The sequence below is a fragment of the Musca domestica genome, unplaced genomic scaffold (assembly GCF_030504385.1).
Source record: "Musca domestica strain aabys unplaced genomic scaffold, Musca_domestica.polishedcontigs.V.1.1 2, whole genome shotgun sequence".
NCBI lineage: Eukaryota > Metazoa > Arthropoda > Insecta > Diptera > Muscidae > Musca > Musca domestica.
Genome location: NW_026712249.1, coordinates 20,229,430 through 20,250,186, shown reverse-complemented (window position 1 = coordinate 20,250,186; position 20,757 = coordinate 20,229,430). Strand labels below are relative to the sequence as shown.

General features: G+C 34.6%; 2 protein-coding genes across 6 annotated transcripts in view; one reads left to right on the top strand and one right to left on the bottom strand.

The window, feature by feature from the left end:
* LOC101892772 (protein gone early) overlaps positions 1-20,757 on the bottom strand; it is a 214,327-nt gene that overhangs the window by 35,921 nt on the left and 157,649 nt on the right. The window lies entirely within an intron of this gene.
* Positions 13,246-14,116, top strand: LOC101892259 (uncharacterized). The gene is made up of 2 exons (XM_005176499.4): positions 13,246-13,789; positions 13,860-14,116. The coding sequence occupies exons 1-2, from the start codon at positions 13,261-13,263 to the stop codon at positions 14,039-14,041; spliced, it is 711 nt and encodes a 236-aa protein (XP_005176556.1). The 5' UTR covers positions 13,246-13,260; the 3' UTR covers positions 14,042-14,116.

Below are 20,757 nucleotides of genomic sequence, written 5' to 3'. Positions count from 1 at the left end.
TAACCATGGCATGGCGTGGCATGGCAACAGCAACTTGCGTTCGCTTTTTGTATCTGTCTCTACCTTCTGGTTACATCAAAGAATTACAGCAGACGCAAGAGACCAGCAAACAAAAGACTTAAGACACAAACATTCTATTTGAGTCGCGCCGACACCTACCTACCTCAATTTGATTGTCTTTTTGTCACTTGGCCGTTTACAATAAATCATATTAAGATTTACAAAAAAAAACAAAACAACAACCACCAACAACAAATATATTTAAATTATGATCATCCAAAAATAGTAAGAAGGTCACGAGGCGAACAACGAACAAACACACTGACCAAATTAACTTGTCCGGTGGCACGACGACAACGGCAACGAAATGTAAATTAAGGGGAATAAAAAATTAGTTTTTGAAACAAAAACAAAAAAAACTTAGAATTGATGTCCACACCCACAGAAATTAGGCCTGAGAGAAATAATGTGCAGAGTGTTGGCTAGGTTTGCCTCGAAAAGGCACCAAATTTGGTCCCAAAGTCATTTAAAAAAAGATTTGGTTTTGTGAGAATATCCAATGTTAATTAGAAACATATGTTTGTTTCGCAAAGATATTTGTCAAAAAAAAAAGAAGAAGAAGAAAATGATCGTTAACAGGGCTGACCCTGACCTTGGCCAATAAGAATTAGTTTTAGGGAGAATTGCATGAAAATAATTCTAGAAAATAAAGATTATTTTCAACAATTAAAAAACACCAAATGCCTGGGGGTGAAAAATTCCTTTCTGAGGTTGAACAAGTAAAAAAGCTGTAAGTTCGGCCGGGCCGAACTTTTAATACCCTCCACCATTTGGTACAAATTTAGCATTTTCCAAACAAAAAAAAATAATTATAATAAAATCCGTTAAAAATTCTGTTAAAATCTTAAAAATACCGAATGCTTATACGACGACGTGGATCTGCATAGGCAACTTTTGTCATAAGTTATTACAATAATTTAAATGTGAAACTTGAAGAAAAATGTTTATAATGTAGCTATTCGAAGACGTGGACCTACATCGGCATTGTTTGTCACAAGTCATTACCATATTCAAATTCGAAACTTGAAATAAACGGTGAATAATGAAAAAAATAATAATGTAGCTAAAATCCTTAAAATATCGTATATAGGGAGGTACCGTTATATCGGAGTTGTGCAAAGACCTGGACCAGCATAGACAATTTTCTGTCACAGGCTGTAGCATCCATTACGAACTTCAAATACGACATCTCAAATCGGTGGGTATTGTACCTAAACGCATCAAAATAGCGAATATAGGGAGGTATTGATATATGGGGCCTATACGAAGATCTGGACCTGCATAGGCAATTTTCTGTCATAGGCTGTAGTTCCCATTACGAACTCTAAATACGTAATTTGAAACAATTCCAGTGAGTAATCACGCTAAAATCATCAAAATTCCGAATATGGGGGGTACCGTTATATGGGGGCTATACGTAGACGTGGACCTGCCCAGACAATTTTCTGGCATGGGCTGAAATATCCATTACGAACTTCACATGCGAAATTTGAAACAATCCCGGTAAATAGTGTCGCTAAAATCATCAAAATGCTGAATATCGGGGGGTACGGTATATGGGGGCTATATGAAGACGTGGACCTACATGGCTCATTTTTTGACTTAGGATGTAGTATCTATTACGAACTTCAAATACAAAATTTGAAACGATTCCGGTGAATAATGTCGCTAAAATCATAAAAATACCGAATATCGGGAGGTACCGTTATATGGGGGCTATATGATAACTTGGACCTACATGGCCCATTTACAAACTTAACCTGCCTACTGGCAAAATATACATGTGTGCAAAATGTTAGCCTTCTATCTCAATTTGTTCGAAGGATAGCGTGATTACAACAGACAGACGGACAGACGGACATAGCTAAATCGTCTTAGAATTTTACGCTGATCAAGAATATATATACTTTGTTGGGTCTGACATGAGTATTTCGAGGAGTTACAAACGGAATGACAAAATTAATATACCCTCCATAGTATGGTGTAGGGTATAAAAAGGACAGGGATGCATACATGGGAGCGCAGGAGATAATATACTCCCAAAGAAACTGAAATATCAAATTTCAGCCATTTTGATTAGAAGTTGGAAACCTTCAAAATATTGAAATTTAAGGGGTTCCCCTATATGGGTCTGCAACAAAATATGTATAAACCTTGTAAAGGGTGAATTTTGGGCGATTATCTTTTTGACAACATTGGTTTAAACAACTCACGCACTTTCCGTGTTTTGTTTCACTGTTAATCATCTTCAGTTAGGTCTATAACACTGTGCGACAAAATTCAATAAAAATGCAATAGTTACGGAGAAAATCCAGTAGATTATTAAAATAGAGCTATAAAAACAAAGAAACTTGTATCGGCTCTTTTAAATCGACATCGAAAAGTAACCAAAAATTGAGGGGCCAATTTCCCCCTCTTGCACTCTTTGGTCACGGTTTTCGGATTAAGATTTCTCGGAATCCGTATATTTTAGGTATATCGTGTCTTCGGCAATATTGGAGATAAAAATGCGAGGAATGTTTACCCTCAAGCGATTCAACATATAATCCTTTTTTGGTCCTTTTTTAAAATACGGTAAACAAGTTCCTTTAAGCGGGATCGAAACTGGAACCGAGGGTAAAAAAACTTCCTTTAAACGGGATCAAAACATTCTACAAAATTATTTGTTATAAAATTCCACTAAGGGTCCTCGAAGACCTCAAAAGTCCAAATCTTACCTAAACGCCAGAAATTATATGTGTTAAAAACACATTTTAGGGTTAAAGACGTACTTGTGTGAGTGTATGCAAAATTTTCCACAAAGCATCATTCACAAGAAGGATGAAGTCAAAGAAAAAAATTATTCTTCATAAAATTTTACCATAAGTAGCCAAAGACTGGAATTCCACTCTGTATCAAAATGTTCCCAAAAAAACAAAAACGAAAATATGCCCTAATTTTTTCATCAATTGTTCTACGGACTTTTTTCAAGTTTGTACAAAAATCTCCCACAGAGCGTCATATTAGAGTGAAGATGTCAGAGACAAAATTATTCTTCATCAAATTTTACTATAAGTCACCAAACAAAGGAAATCTCCATTTCAACTGTGTATGAAAAATATATTAGCCTCAATGTTTTAGCTCAATATATTAGCACAATATATTAGTTCAATATTCTGTGATCAATTTTTTCTCGGACTTTTTCGAGTTTGTACAAAACTCTCCATCAATTCATAATTTTAGAAATATGTCGTCAATGGCAAAAATATTCTTCATTAAATTTTACTATAAGTCAGCAAAGACAGGAAATCTCTATTTCCGATGCATATTAAAAATAAAACATTAGCCCCAATGTCCAAAAAAAAAAAAAATAAATAAATAAATATTCCCTTATTGAGTTTTTAAAAAAGTCTCCAACAATGCATAGTTTTTAGAAGTATGACGTGAAAGAACAAGATTTTTTATACCCCCAGTCAAATAGGCTACAGAGGGTATATATCATTTGATACGGCCAAAACGTGCCTGGTACCGGTTTTAGACCATAGGTCTCTTTGGACCAAATCCATTTCAGGACATTTGGAGTCGATCTAGCGATGTTCGTCCGTCCGCCTGTCTGCCTAGTGCGCATGATAACTCTCGATTTGATCCAATCTTGGTACACCGTAATTGCTAGACTTAAATCTATTTCGGAGATAGGCAATATAAGTCCACTCCTTCTGGTGCCTCCCCCACAAAATAATAATATTTTCAAAGAAAATAATTTCCGGCACAGAAAGAGAAAGGATAATCCGATTTTATTCCAACTTTGCAAATCCTAATATTTGCATCAGCTCCCCCATAAAGGGTCAACATTTTGAATAATTATAATTCCTATTAAACGTGATGTAAGTGTTCGATTGTCTTCAAATTAAACACATCACAATATTTTTATTAACCCAAGGTCTGGTGTGAAGATGGATTATATCGGTCAACTCTTTCTGGTACCTCCCGCCCAAGGGTCAAAATATTGAATATTCATTAAGCTCATAAAACACAAAAATAACAGAATCAGACTTGTCACATCACAAAATGTCCCTCAACACAAGATCTGTTATAAAGATGATGGAGATAGGACCATTCCTTTTGGTACCTCCCACACAAAGGGTCAAAGTATATCCAAAACGACCATAAAATCCGAAATAAGCATCCGGTGCTCTTCATATTTCACACATCATAACATTTACATTTTTTTTTAATTGTATTGAACGAAAGCAAAAAATGTCGGAAATTTTAGAATAAGTTTAAATTTGTTCGAATTGGTAACCTTTGGCACGAATTATGACCTTCAAACGGCCAATGAAACCGTCACACGCTGCCCGAATGTTGCTCTGAGGTATTTTGGCCCACTCCCGGTGAAGCGCTTGCTTGAGGTGATCGATACTTTGGTATTTTTTAGTGCCAACCTTGCTTTCCAAAATACTCCAGACACAATAGTTCAACCGATTGGTATCCGGAGATTTTGGTGGCCATTGTGGGCTGGAAATGACGCGAGGAACCTTATTTTGTAACCATTCTTGTGTAATATAATATAATACAACTACATGATACAATATATAAACAGCTGTCGGACGAGTGGCTTAGAAATGACAGCAGTCTGAAGTTGGTTGCAGTTTTTTCATCTCACCCTGTATATATTGTAAGATAGATTTTTCATGCTATGGAATATTTCGCCTCTGAATGTTTGACCTTTATTTCTGAAATTTTTACATATTCAATGTTTCAGTTTTTCCTTAGATAACGAATTTAAAGCTTCTTCTTGTCGATCTCCATTGTTTTGTAATTTCTCTAACGGATTTTTTTAACTTATCATTTGATTTCATTTTTTGTGGCTTTTGTTCTTTTTTATTGATCATCTTAACCGATGCCATTTATTAAATAACCTTTTTCTATTTTTTTTTTCTTTAAGTTTATATATTTCTTGTTCAACTTTTTTTTGAATCATTTTGAATCGCTTATGTCAAAGTTAAAGATGTGTTTTATTTGCCGTCGATTTTATGTGTCTATTAAAAACGACGCATCTACATACGAGTACCAGTCAGTCTTTATGGTTCAACATTAATCACTAGGTGATGATAGGAAAAACATTAAGCGCTTTTTTTACCGTTTTTAAATACTCAATTAAAAATACAAGGTGTTTATTGACGATATTGGGCTACATTTAATCGCTTTTCAGAGTAAACTGGATTAGATGATGTCGGTTATAATCGAATTTGTGTGGTCATAAAAATGGTCTGCTGAACAATTTCAATAATAATTTTTAAAAGCAAAAAAAAAAATATTATTATGTGGATTGAAAGATAAAACATCAATTGAGCAATAATGACCACCCTTTTTATGTAGAGCAAACAAATTCAAGTCCATTTCCAGCGATTGGAAACGCGGTGAATAGATAGAGTATGGGGATGTTGACATTTCACCACGGTAAATTTTGTTGGGGATGTTGAGACGAGAAACTCACCACGGTATACTTTGATGGGGATGTTGACAGGAGAAACTCACCATGGTAAATTTTAATGGGGATGTTGAAATTACTATGCTATGCGATATGATCATATTGCAGTAGTTTGGAGTGTGCCTATGCTATATTCAGAAACAGCGCCATCTAGTGCTTCGTATTGAAACTTGTAATTTCACCATCCCATATTCACACTCCAAACTGCTTGTACAAAATATTTTGTACATACTTTTGTGTGCGATTGAGGCACTGGAAAAATCTAGCAATAAACAATAAATATTCTAAAATTACATATTTCCCAGCAGCCATAAAATATTACAAGTCAACAATTCGGTGATTTTGTGCGCTGACGTATACGATAATGTGTGAGATAGTAAAGGTTATGGCCTACACGCACATATATCGATGCGCTCTGTAGATGTACAAGACCACTTGAATAAAATTACAGGCAGCCCTGCAATGTTCTCCATTCAATATTAGAATAAATAAGAATAATTGTGTGGCTGCGATTAGGTTATGATATATTATACATATTTCGGTAGTACTGAAGGAACATATTTTTAAATAAAAACAAGTAAAAAAACTATAAACTCGGCCCTCCACCATTTGGAACGAATTTGGCAATTGTCGAAAACAATAAAATCCGTTAAAATCTTAAAAACACCGAATGTAGCCGTTATATTAGGGTCAATACGACGACATGGACCTGCATAGGTAATTTTTTTCTTAAGCCATTACAACATTCAAATGCGAAACTTAGAAAAAAATCGGTGAATAATGTAGCTACAGGCATTCAAAATACGGATTATCGGAAGGTACCGTTATATGGGGCCATACGAAGACGTGGACCTGCACATACAGTTTTCTGTCTTAGGCTTCAAATAGCAAATTCGAAATAATTCCGGTGAATATTGTCGCTTAAATCATCAAAATATCGAATATCGGTAGGTACCGTTATATGGGGGCTATATGATAACGTGGACCTACATGGCCCATTTACGAATTTAACCTGCCTACTGGCAAAATATACATGTGTGCAAAATTTTAGCCTTCTATCTCAATTCGTTCGAAAGATAGCGTGATTACAACAGACAGATGGATAGACAGACAGACATACACACAGACGGACATGGCTAAATCGTCTTAGAATTTTACGCTGATCAAGAATATATATATATATATATATATATATATATATATATATATATATATATATATATATATATATATATATATATATATATATATATATATATATACTTTGTTGGGTCTGACATTAGTATTTCGAGGAGTTACAAACGGAATGACAAAATTAATATACCCTCCATAGTATGGTGGAGGGTATAACTGGAATTGAATCTACACCCAAGGGAAGCGGTTGTATTCTCTTCTCATTTTAACATTGATCCTCTGACCATGCTTGACAATCGAAGAGCAACATTGGATTCGATTCTCAAATCACTGCTGTCATATGAATTACAGCAGTTTTGGAGTGTGTCTACGCTAAATTAAAAAGCAGCGCCATTAGTGGTACATAGTAAAACTTGTAAATTCTGCATCCCCATCAAATTTTACCGTAGTGAATTTGTCGTGTCAGCATCCCCATAAAAATTTACCGTGGTGAAAACTCAACATCCCCAAAATCTATCTACTCACTGCTTTTCTCCCCGTATCCTATCTACTGTCAGGAGTCAACCCCAGGCTATCAATAAATAATAAAGGTATACAGCTTTATTTATACAGATATAGCAAATCAATTACATTATGCACAATTTTCCAACCTTTTTCTACACAGTTATTCATTGCCCGTAAAAAAAACGCATTGGCATGCCAATTTTGGAAATGTACCATTTTGCACAACAAAATCACAAAACTGTGGGAAAATACGTCGACTTTAAATGGCGCAAAAAAAAAACATTTCCTCCCCGAAAAAAAGACGGAGATACCAAAATTTAAATATCCGCCTTGTCGTCTCAGACCACACACAGCCACACTCATCATGGCTTTCGAGAGCAAATTAATTTCACGCCGCACAAAAAAGGAATTTGCATAATTTCGATTCAATCAAGAAGTGATTAATATTTTGTTGTTGGCCACCAAATGGCTATTGAAAAAATAAAAATTCAATCAACAATTTTTTTGTTTTTTGTTCAGTCTCGAGTTGTGGGTGACGGAAAGACGTCAAAAGACAACACATTGATATTTTGTCAATTCGAGTTGATATTTTTAGTATCGTTTTGGCATTGTTCTAAAAATAAAAACGATAATTTAAAAAATGATAAAAAAAAATGTATTTAATAAAGATGAAAAATATAAAGTTGGTTATTTTATACTTCTACACTATATTAAATATTGCAAATAACAATGAATAAATATTTAATTCTTTTTCAATATGGGAAAATTAGGATATAGCACTGGTACTGCACAGCATTTGCGCCAAAACTTACTTCTCGTACTATTACACTCCAATAGCAAAATTTCAATGAAGTGTCATTGGGTCCGTTATAAAAAGAAACCCCCTGTACACATATAGTACGTGGAAATGTGGAAAAAATCAGAACTATAGCTTAATACCAAGCATACCCTTTATGTACCCCTTTGAATTTCTAATAATCTATTTATGCACCACTTTGTTTACATTGTTCAACACAAAAAATAATTAAGGAGAAAAATTCAGCACATTATAAAATAATAGCTAAAAAAGAAGACACATATATCGGCGTTTTGAAAGTTTTCATCGCAAAGTAATAAAAATAGAGCCGCGTAAGTTAGCCCTTTTTCAACAACTTTGGGAATTTTCGGATTTAGATTCCTCGAAATTTTTGCATTTTAGGTATATGTCTTTGGCAATATTTGAAATAAAAATACGAGAAATTAGTCGAACATTTTAACGCTCAAGTCTTTTGGTCTTTTTATACCCTACAACACTATGTGTTGGAGTATTATAAGTTTGATGAGGCCAAAATTATGTAACACCTCGAAATACTGATTTCCCACATAAGAAAGTATATATGTATCTTCCTATCTCGCCCAGCTGAGTCAATCTAGCTATGTATGTCCGTCTATCCGTCTGTCCATGTTAATTTGTAATCACTCTACAGGGCGCAATTATGGCCCGATCATCACGAAATTGAAAATGGAGGTGGGGATAGGGTCAGAATGGAACCCTATTGCTTTTGGAGATGATTGCATAATATTTAAGGGTAGAAATGGAAAATTTCCTGCTTTTGCAGTTGCTCTACCGGTCGCTGCTACAGACGCCGAAGTTAGCATGGGGCTAGAGCTTCGGGCTGGGCAGAAGTCTTCCAATTTTGATGGTCATCGGGTAATATTTAGTGGGTGAAATAGATCATAACATTTGTGTTAAATAAAAGTAAAATTTTCGATTAAATCGCGAATATTTTTAATCCCAGCGAAATCACAGACGAATAGGTCAATTCTGACCGTTACGTAGATGCCGATAGTAAATATATCGGATATATATAGCGAAATATATACAAAGGAAGGGGATGACAGCTAGAATGTTTATATCTTGAGAATGGCTGGACCGATTTTGATAAATTTTGTCTTGGCATAAAAGTATAAAATCTAAACAAATCGCATAAAAACATGCCAATAATGATGTTAATATAGATTTTGTAGTATTTTGTGACGTTTTTTTTTTTTTTTTTTATTTTTTCATATTTTTAATCGCATGCGATTTTTTTCAATTTGACTGAAAATATTGAAGTGTATATTTTGTAATATTTTTTTATTTTTACAACACAGTTTGGTGTTATTATATGCAGATTGCAATTTTCGTCCGATCCCCACGAAAATTTTCAGAAGGGTTAGGCTCAGAAGGACTAGGCCTATTGTTTTCAAAGATTTCCGCAATATATTTGGGGGTTGAAATAGACCAACAACTAAAAATGTTCCTGGTTTTGCAGCCGCTATAAAGGTCACAAATAGAAACTAAAGAACATGAAATCTCGCATGAAGTTAGAGTTTAGGACAGCGGGTAGAATGGACCACTACATTTGTGTGAAAAAGTATCAACATTACTTACAGGCGATATCCGAAGTACACAAAAGGCGAACTTCTGGCTTTTTTTGCTGATTTCGTTGACGAATATAGCCAAATATCGTAGACAAGCAAATCATATAGATGAGTTTAAATTTTGAGATATAGAGGGGCCTCTTGCATTTGGAGATGATCACAAAATAATTAGGGGTTCAAATTAATTGAAATTGAAACCAATTGCATGAGAAGAGAGTTAAGGACAGGGAAAAAGTCTAGCAGCACGGCGGAGTGCGTAAATATTGGGCAAATGTCCTTGGTCAAAATGCTAAGGCTAATATCTGGGCAGTGCTTCGTGACAAAATTTCAAAAGCGAAATCTTCCAAAATGGATTTGGACACAAGGTGGCTTCTAACATTTGGTAGTGTAGGTTATCACATGGTCGGCCCCGCACTACTATAGCCTTTGCTTACTTGTTTTTTGATAAGTTGTATAAGTAATTGTTGCAAATATTGTCCTGATATATAAGGGAAACTAGCTCAACCCGGTGCGCTTCGCTACACCTTTTGATTTTATATGCCTTCAAAATTTTATAAATTCAAATACTATAAAAAATGTTATTATTGTAATACTTGTATGCGTAAACAAACAAATAGCTCTGTCTTCCAACGGGTGAACATGCCAGAACCAGCTGACCGGGAGAAAAGTAGGAACATGCCACATTTAGTCCGCATACACTAGAGGTTTGTCCTTTGGATTTAATAATTTTATAACAAATGCCAAGCGTACAGGAAGCTATAATCTTTTGAAGTTGAGTGCAATTAGAGAATTCGAGGTAGCAACACACATTCCCGTAATAATAGTATCCTCATTTAAATTGTTGTATAGTTTTTTACTGTTAGCCTAATACCATTCATATCCCAATCTGAACTGATTTCAATATAATTAAAGTAAATTTACTTTTACACCAAATTCCGTCACACCCTGCATATTTCATTGAAATTGGAGGTACATACAGTATTTGGTGCATCAAATATGTGAAATCGGCCGAAAATAAATATGGGAGTTATATCCAAATCTGAAACGATTTGAATATAATTTGACAAACTTATTTTTGTACCAAATTTAGTCACACATTCATAATTTCATTGGAATCGAACATACGTATCGTGTTTGGTGCATCAAATAAACGAAATCGGTGGAAATTATATATTTGGGAGCTATATCCAAATCTGAAACGATTTCAATATAATTTGCAAATTTATTTTCTTATCAAATCCCGTCCCTCATTCTAAATTTCATTAAAATAGAACATATATATCGTGTTTGGTGTATCAAATAAACGGAATCGGTCGAAATTATGTATATGGGAACTATATCCAAATCTGAACCGATTCCAATATAATTTGGCAAGTATTTTTTTTTTTTAGACAAATTCCATCACAGCATCAACGTGTTAAATGCATCAAATATATGAAATCGGCCGAAAATATATATGGGAGCTTATCCAAATCTGAACCGATTTCAATATAATTTGGCAAATTTATTTTTGCTCCAAATTCCGTTATGCATTCCAAATTTGGAAGACTATGTCTGCAATCTGTCAATAGATATGTGCATATAAAATCTAAATTTTTGGAGGTACCTCCGATTCGGATGCCATATCTCCAGTTTCAAGTGGAAATTCAAAATTTTATATAGCCTATGTTACTTTCAGGCGATGTTGTAGTATACTTGGAAATTTTTAGGAAAATCTGTTCAGCTGTTTTCGAGTCCATAAATTACAAACAAACATACAAACATTCTTCTCTTTTATAGATATAGATAGAAACTTCTTCTCTTTGGTGACTTATAGATAAATTGGATGCAGAACATTTTTTGTCTTAGACATCATCTTTGTAAAGCGATGCTTTGTAGGATAATTTTTCATAAACTCACATAAAGTATGTCTTTAAAAATAATTTTAAAGAATATGTCTTTAAAAACTCGATATTCAAATCCACTTGGAATTTTTCACAACCCAAACTGACTATTTGACAGTGAAAATAAAAAAATCGAAGCAAATTTAAAAAAAGTGCTTAATTTGCCGAAAATAAAAGGTAAACAAAAGTTCGTAATATTTTTCTATAGCACATATTTAATACACAAATTTAATTTTTTTCAAAGACTCAGATGGGCGATATCGGTGCACTTTTACCGGTAACTACCCCACAAAAAGTCGAAATTTTCACAAAAAATATTTTATTACATAGAAAGAGAAGGAATTGGCTCTAACTTTGCGAATCTTAATATTTGCCTCAGTGATAATTCAAGTGCGAAAATGGACAATACCGGCCCACTCTATCAAGTACCTTCCCCACAAAGGGTCAACATTTTTAAAAAATTATTTGGACAATTTTTGGTACAATATTTAACGCTATTGTTTCAAATTTTTTATTCGAAGTTCCTAATGGGTACTACAGCCTGTGACAGAAAATTGTCTATGCAGGTCCAGGTCTTTGTATAACCCCCACATACATGCCGTATTTTGTAATGGCCTATGACAAAGTTGCCTATGCAGGTCCACGTTAGACCCCAATACAACGACTATATTCGGTATTTTTAAACTTTTAACAGAACTTTTAATAGTTCTTATTTAATTTATATTTTATTTAAATTTGTTTATTTATTTTTCCTTTTTTTGAAAATTTCCAAATTAGTTGCAAGTGGTGGAGGGAATTCCAAGTTAGGCCCGGCCGAACATACAGCCTTTTTTCTTGTTATTTCTAATTTCATAATCTGCTGGATTTTTTTCTGTAATTATTTTATGTGTTGTAGAGTGTAGGCAGAAATGCCCTTTTCAAATCCTTTTAGAGGAGGGGGCCCTCAAGTGGTCAAGAACTTAAATTCCCATGCTATAAGTACGTACAGAGGAATGTATAACTAGATGACACATTAACGACTGGCCTGTGTTTGGGTGGTATCCAAACATCTCAATGTATCATATCCGGAAATATTTAGCGGACGGGATTTTTTTTTTTTTTTTTGGAAACATAAAAATTAAAATATATAATTATAATATTTTGTTTTATTTTTATAATATTTGTCATTGTCTCTGGGCGCAAACACAAAAATTCCAAACAAATGATTTGTGGACAAGCGTGACAACTAATCACGATCAGCGGCATATATCACAAATTTTCGTTAAAGAGATTAAAGTTTAATGACATTTCAAAATCGTTGGCAGATCTTTCGTCAGATTTTTATGCAAAAAAAAAAAAAAATATTAAAGCTCCAACTTTATTAACCCCTTCTAAAAAAGCCAAACCAAAAATGGTCACAAATTTTGAGTTAAGCTCAGCTCTCACCCTTAGCCACAATTGAGTTATATTCAAATGATGTGACTCAGGCCGCACGGCGACAACAACAAAAATACACAAATGACTCAAAAACAAAAAAAAAATTGTCAAACCAAAACAATGCCGTCACAATAGAATTCGAATTAGAAAAAAAAACATATGGCCGAACATAAACCGATCTAGATTTGCATTAAAATTAGTTGGATGGTGAAAAAAATTTCGCATTCAAATAAATACTTATGCAGCCACTGGCAGAAGACACAGTGCAACCGAAACAGTTCAGGAATACAGACATTCAGACAAAGAAGTGTGTTAAGAAGTTGAAAAAACGAAGAAACGAAGAAAAGAAAAAAAAAACAGAAATTAAAAAAAAAAACTGAAAAAATTACAATGAGAACCTTTGCTTTAGTTGCCCTCAGCCTGGTGGCCGTGGCCTCAGCTGCCCCACAATTCGGTGGTTATGGCTATCAACAAGTCCAACAACCTGCTCCCGTGGTGTATCAACCCCAGCCCAGTGCCCCCATTGCCAGCAGCGGATATCAGGGTGGTGACAAATATTTGCCACCCGCCAGCACAACCCCAGCTCCTGTGGTGCGCAAACAATTCTATTTGGTCTCGGCACCCGATGACAGTGAAAACCAACCCAAACAGAAACATTTGGTTTTGGGCCGCCCACAAAAAACCTATCGCGTTGTCTTCATTAAGGCTCCTGGCTCGGATAATGCCAATGTCAAATACTCGGCCGAATATGCTCCACAAGAGGAGAAGACTGTCATTTATGTATTGAGCAAGAAGGATAATGAATTGAATGCCGGCGATATTGCCACACCAGCACCCACAGAGGCCAGCAAACCTGAGGTATTCTTCATTAAATACAAGACCCCCGAAGAGGCTGAGGCTGCCCAAAGAGAAATTCAAAGTAAGTTTTTATTTCCTCTCCCAAGAATTTCCTTTTCAAATTTTAATCGAAAATCTTCTCCCCTCTTTAGATGAATACGACAAATTGGGTGGCACCAACGAATTCTCCGATGAAGGTGTTGCTCCCATCACTTCCGTTGTTGGTGCCTTGGATGGCCTTACTCCCGATGGTGCCTACAACTATCAACCCATTGCCCCCAGCTCTTCGGAAAAATCCGCCATCAGCCAATATTTGCCTCCTATCACTAAATAGGCTCTAGGCAAATTTTGAGTTGTTGCTTTGATTTTAGGTTATTTAGTTCCTTTGTTGTTACTTTTTTTGTTTTTTATTTGAATCGTTTTTTTTTTTTTCATTGTTATTCCTGTTTTAAATATACGAAATACATTTTATGTAAATAATTTAGCGAAAATTACAAACGATTTTATTTATTAATTTTTATTTTGAAAAAAAAAAAAATATTCAGAAAATAGTTTGCAGGAGTCCAAATTTGGAGTAAACCTAACCCATAAAATATCAACCTATTTAATTGGTTGGCATATTTTAGGGAGACATCTACTATACCCTTTTGTCTTGTCTAGAAGAGCATACTTTAAGAGGACTTTTTTTATTCGAGATAAGGATTCATCGGAAAATCCACTTAAGGAGCTTTCTTCTTCACTCTATTATGGCCATTATCTGTATAAAGCACACCTTTGAAAACACCTCAAGGAAGATTGATAGTGCGAACTTTTTGTAATTTATATAAAAGGCCTTCAGAATCTACAAATTTAAAGAAAGACCTCCCCCATCCCAAAAAAAAAAAAAAAAAAAAAACAAAAAAAAAACAAAAAAAAAAACCTTCTTCTTACCATCGAACACCTATCCTTCCTTGTTATACCCTCCCTCTATACCCTTATCTTGGGTATAAAAAGTTGCATTGTTTTAGTAATTGATGTTCTCTGGAAAGCTTCGAACAAATTTTTGTAATGCATAAACGATCTCTGCAAATATATCATTGAGTAACTGACTGATTCAACTTTAGCATAATATCAAAATGTGAAGAGAATGAGCTAAAATCCTGAAATTTAGAATAATATTTCAGGGTCCCGGACATAATCCCCGTGGACATAACACACATTGCAATTATGGGGATTATGGCCGCTTCTTTTTTTTATAACCCCCATAATAATTTGAGGATTATTTCCGCCTCCAAAACAGACATAATGCCTATGAGTTCTTGAGTTTACAGACTGTGCTCGGATTGACCTGAAATTTTGATATAATGAAAAATTGAAATTTTTATCACAGTAGATATTATTACGCAAAGTATTTTTTCGTGGAGGAAATATCCGGTTATTCGTCCCGAAAGTTCGGATTTAAAATAAGGGTTTTTTATCCAAAAACTATAAGATGTATCAGCAAATTTGAAAACATTTTGGAAAGGCATATATCGGCGAATATCTTAATACCCCAAAAACTTTCGGTACAAAAATACCAATTTTCTTGTATTGCTCCGGAACCGGTTCAAACAACCCCATCAAATGATCACTTGTTGGGTAAGCATTCCCATAAGTTTTCCCCCACAAAAAAAAGGTATTGTAGTCAGGTTAACAATACCTACCCCGTAATGGGGTTTATGCCCGCAAATGTTTTAGGTATAATCTTCATTATTCTGACGATTATATCACCAGATTTGAGATATGGAAATATAGTTGATATAAGGAGATGGTTCTGGAAATGCGTTCTTAGTGTAAGAATTGCACTAAATTTTAAAAGTAATCAAATAATTGGTTCGCATTTTAGTAAATATACAATTTTAGAACCTTTGTAGGGGAGGTACCAAAAGTAGTAATTCTTTATATTTCATCTTTTGTTTTGGTAGAAATATTGAGATGTGTGAAATTTCAAGGGAATTTTTCAAAATGTTGACCCATTATGGGGGAGATACCAGAAAAAGTGGACCGATATATTCCATATTCACACCAGATATTTGTATGGATGTGAAAATTTGAAGACAATCGAACCCTTTTTTTCATATTTTATCCGATTTATAATTATTCAAAATGTTGAGGCTTTGTGGGAGGGTACTTAATGGAGAGGGGCAAATATTGTCCATTTCTTGGATTATTTTGAACTTTTGTACCAGAAGATACCAGAGGAAGTGGAACGATGTTACCCAACTCCGAACTCGATCTATGCTTGAAAATAATATTACGATGTACTAAGTTTGGACCAAATGGGATACTCACTTCGAGAGTTATCGAGCGCACCAGCCAGCCAGACAAACGGACACCTATAGATCGACTCCAAATGTCCTAAAACGGATTTGATCCAAGGAGACTTAGGGTCTAAAACCGTTATTTCGATGAGGTACGTTTTGGCCGTCAACGCTTAGGCGAAACGGCTAAAGCTAGAACTGTACTAAATTTGGGTGAACGAAATGAGCTGGTCACTGCAGATTGTTAAGGTTTAGATAAAGAGTTGGGGTTGTAAATTCGTACAGTAAGCGTAAGAAAGGTACTAAATTGTACAGATGTTGATTGAAATCTGAAATTTGGTATTAGGGTCGTTGTTCAAGAGATTTTAATTTAAAGTCTCTGGTCGTATCTGGAATTGAGATATGAAAGTGGTTTCTGGAAATGTGTGTTATAATTGTGGGCAAATACTAAGTAGTACTAAATTTGGTATTGGGTGAAGAAATAGAGCTGAAATCCTGAAATTAAGGTATGGAGGCGATTTTGGAAATGTGTACTATAATTTTTCGAAAAGTACCAATGAGTACTAAATTTGGTATTAGGTGAAAGAATAGAGCTCAATTGTGTGTACTATAATTGTACGAAAAATACTACGTAGTACTAAATTTGGTATTGGGTAAAGGAATAGAGCTGAAATCCTGAAATTTCATATAGATATCACTGCTGGCGTCTGTGGTTAAGAAATGGAGACAATTTTGCAAATGTGTACTAAAATTTTACGAAAAGTACCAATGGGTACTAAATTTGCTATTGGGTGAAGGAATAGAGCTCGAATCCTGAAATTTTATACTGGTATCTGAGATTGAGATGTGGACTTTTATTTTGAAAATGTGTACTATAATTGTACGAAAAAGTACTAAAATGTACAAAATTTGGTATTGGCTGAAGGAATAGAGCTGAAATGCTTAAATTTCATATAGATGTCACGGCTGGCGTCTATGGTAAAGACATGGAGGCGATTTTGGAAATGTGTGCTATAAGTTTTCGAAAAGTACCAATGGGTACTAAATTTGGTATTGGGTGAAGAGATAGAGGTCGAATCCCGAAATTTTATATTGAGGTGGTTAACACATGGAGGTTGTTTTGAAAATGTGTACTATAATTGTACAAAAAGTATTCAAATGTACTAAATTTGGTATTGGCTGAAGGAATAAAGCTGAAATTCTAAAATTTGATAGGAATATCACTGGTGGTTTCTGTGGATAAAAGAAGGTCCTGACTTTGAATATGTGTACCAAACAGTACCAAATTTGGAAATGGGGAAAATTAAAACGACTGTTGATAGCTAAAGTTGAGATATGGAAATTCTTTTGGAAATGTGTTCAAAATTTTTGTTCAAAAAGTACCAAATTTTACTAGATTTTTCATTGAGTCAATGCACGGAGTTTGAATCCTGAAATTTTATTTTGGGATCTCTGTTGGTGGTTTGACAAGTGCGTACAATGATTGTTCAAAAAGTACTAAATGTTACTAATTTTGGAGCCCTGTTGGTGCCTAGAATGGAGAGATGTAGATTTGTTTGGAAAAATGTTACTAAATTTAGTATTCGCTGACGGAATGGAGCTTGTATCCTAAAATTTGATATTGAGTTCACTGTTGGTTTTATTTTCATGCTTCATCTGAAGCATGAGTTGTTGAAGACAATCGGACTCTTACATCACATTTTATAAGCGTTGTAATTATTCAAAATGTTGACCCTTTTTGGGGGAGGTACTTGATGCTGCGAACCGATATTGTCCATTTTCACATCTGACGTAGCACTGTTGCAAATATTAGAATTTGCAAATTTGGGGCAAAATTGGATTATCGTTTCTCTTTATTTGCAGAAAAAAAATATATTTTTTAAATTTCGACCATTTGTGGGGGAGGTACCAGAAGGAGTGGACCAATATATTCCATCTTAAGACCAGGCCTTGGGTTAACATAAGTATTGGGATGTGTGGAATTTGAAGACAATCAGAGTTGTAATAATGGAGTGGACCGATATTGTCCATTTCCCACCTGACCTAGCACTGACGCAAATATTAGTGTTTGCAAAGTAAGAGCAAAATCGGATTATCTTTTCTCTTCCTGTGCAGAAAATATATTTTTGGAAAATTTCGACCTTTTGTGGGGGGTACCAGAAGGAGTGGACCGATATTGTCCATCTCCGAACTCGATCTAAGTTTGACAAAAATATTACAATATACCCAATTTGGACGAAATCGGATACTCCCTTCGAGAGTTTCGTTTCGTGCGCACCAACCAGCCAGACAGACAGGCGGACTGACGGACATCGCTAGATCGACTCCAAATGTTCTGAAAAGGATTTGGTCCATAGAGATCAGGGTCTAACACCGTTATTTCAATTAGGCACGTTTTGACCGTATCAAATTGTATATACCCTCCGTAGCCATATGGCTGAGGGTATAAAAATTATTGACTTTGTTGCAGTTTTTTTTATCTCGCCCTGTATATGTGTTTTCAAGAATTGTTCAATAACCAGCATATTGTTTCAGGTGTCTTCTAAGTATCGAATTTGAAATAGTCAGAGGTATACTACTTACCAGAACATTCCTTACATATTCATAAAAAAAACTATTGCCCGACGAGACTTACCTAAAAGAGGAAAAAATATTATTAAATAAATGAAGAGAACATAAGGTGGGTATGAATAATATATTCTTTTTTTTTTTTTTGTTTTGATTCATAACAAAATTTGAATCTTAATCAACTCATTACACCTTCAAATACAAATATAGTTCTTTCCAAAAATTCCCCCTCAAAAGGCCTAACCCATTTATGGCAAACAAATCAAAAAGCATAAATATCAATCTTTTATATATTTCAATGTTCTAATTTAAATCTATCGCAATAAATTAAATATATTATAACGGGGAATGCCCAAATGCTTTAATCTATGCAAAAACTTAAAAGCCATCTTCTGCTTTTCGTCTCGACTCATGAAAAAGTGGAAACATAAGGAAACACTTAAACAATGAAATTGCAAAAAATAAAAAAAAAACGCAAAACCAAATGATAGGCTATTAGCTATCGCATCAACCCACAGTGAATTCGAACAAAAGAAATCCATAAAAAAATCTTGAATTTTAAATAAAAATGTTTAACGATTTAAATATGTCAACGCCTAACTGACCTTTGAAATCAAATCAGAAAAAAAAGTTATGAGAACATCTTAAAAAAATAACATTTTAATGGCCGGCCAAAGTATTGAAAACTGTTAAATTGGTCAATAAAATTTAACAGATTCAGATGAAAATAAACTACTGGTGTTAACGCAATTCGGAACCTTCGCGCAGATACACAAACACACACACACAAAAGAGACAATAGAAAGAGTAACAAATCATGAAATTAAGCCTGATTTGTGTTGGTCAGACAATGGGACTTTAACGTTTGTGGCCTAAGTCTTTTGTTTGGATTTGTAAAGAAACGGTTTTTGTGGATTCACTTTTGCCATGATTTTTTGAAATATGGGTGTTGGCAGATATTGTTTTAACTACAACAAAAAAAAAACATAATCGGCAATATATCATCTTTATCATCATCGCATTCAGGGACACTCAAAATATTTTGACTTGAATTGGAGAATATATAACGGGGAATTAAATTATTTGCATGACACAAAAATTCCCTTTCTACCGGAAATCGAGATTAATTGACAATTTTGAGGTGATGACAGAGACCGATCCCTGATAGGTGTGTATCACAGTGGAACACAGAATTACAGGAAAAATCTAGTAGCTTATGAAAGTGGAGCTTAAAATAAATGACACGTGTATCGGCGTTTTGAAAGATTGCATCGAAAAGTAACCAAAATAGAGAGGACAAGTTCCTTCCTCTTCCTCACTTTTGAAAGTTTTCAGATTAAGATCCCTCGCTATCCGTGCCCTTTAGATGGTACAATTACAGACAACAATATACCGATTATTTTGGATACAAATTTAAATCTGAAATAAGTCGTCAAAGGGGTCTTTATGGTCCTGCTTTCAAAATATGGTAAAAAAAAACTCCTTTTAAAACAGAATCGTAGCAGGAAAATATAGTCGAATTTGAAAGATTGCATCGGAAAGTAACCAAAATAGAGGGGGCAAGCTCCCCCCTCTTCTACACTTTTGAAAGTTTTCAGATTAGTATCCCTCGCAATCCGTACCCTTTAGATGGCACAATTACAGACAACAATATACCGATTATTTTGGACGAATATTTAAACTCTAAAATAAGTCGTCAAAGGGGTCTTTATGGTCCTGTTTTCAAAATATGGTTAAAAGCTCCCTTAAAACAGGATCGTAGCAGGAAAATATAATCAACAAACTTATTTCGCATAAAATACTATAGGTCCCAGAATACATAAAAAGTCTAACTCAAATGCATAGATTTCGAGGAATCTTAACCCGCAAAATTTCCAAAAGTATGGGAACTGGCCTCCTCTATTTTGTTTACTATTCGATGAAAATCCTCAAAAGGCCGATACACGTGTCACTTTTTATACCCTCAGCTATATGGCTAGAAAAATAACAGTTTTAGACCCTAGATACCTTTGGGCCAAATCCGTTTCAGGTCATTTGGAGTCGATCTTGAGATTTCAGTCCGCGTGGTGCACACGATAACTCTCGAAAGGAGTATCCGATTTGGTCCAAACTTGGTACATCGCAATATTTTTCTCAAACTTAGATCGAGTTCGGAGATGGGCAATATCGTCCAACTCCTTGCAGTACCATCCCCACAAATGGT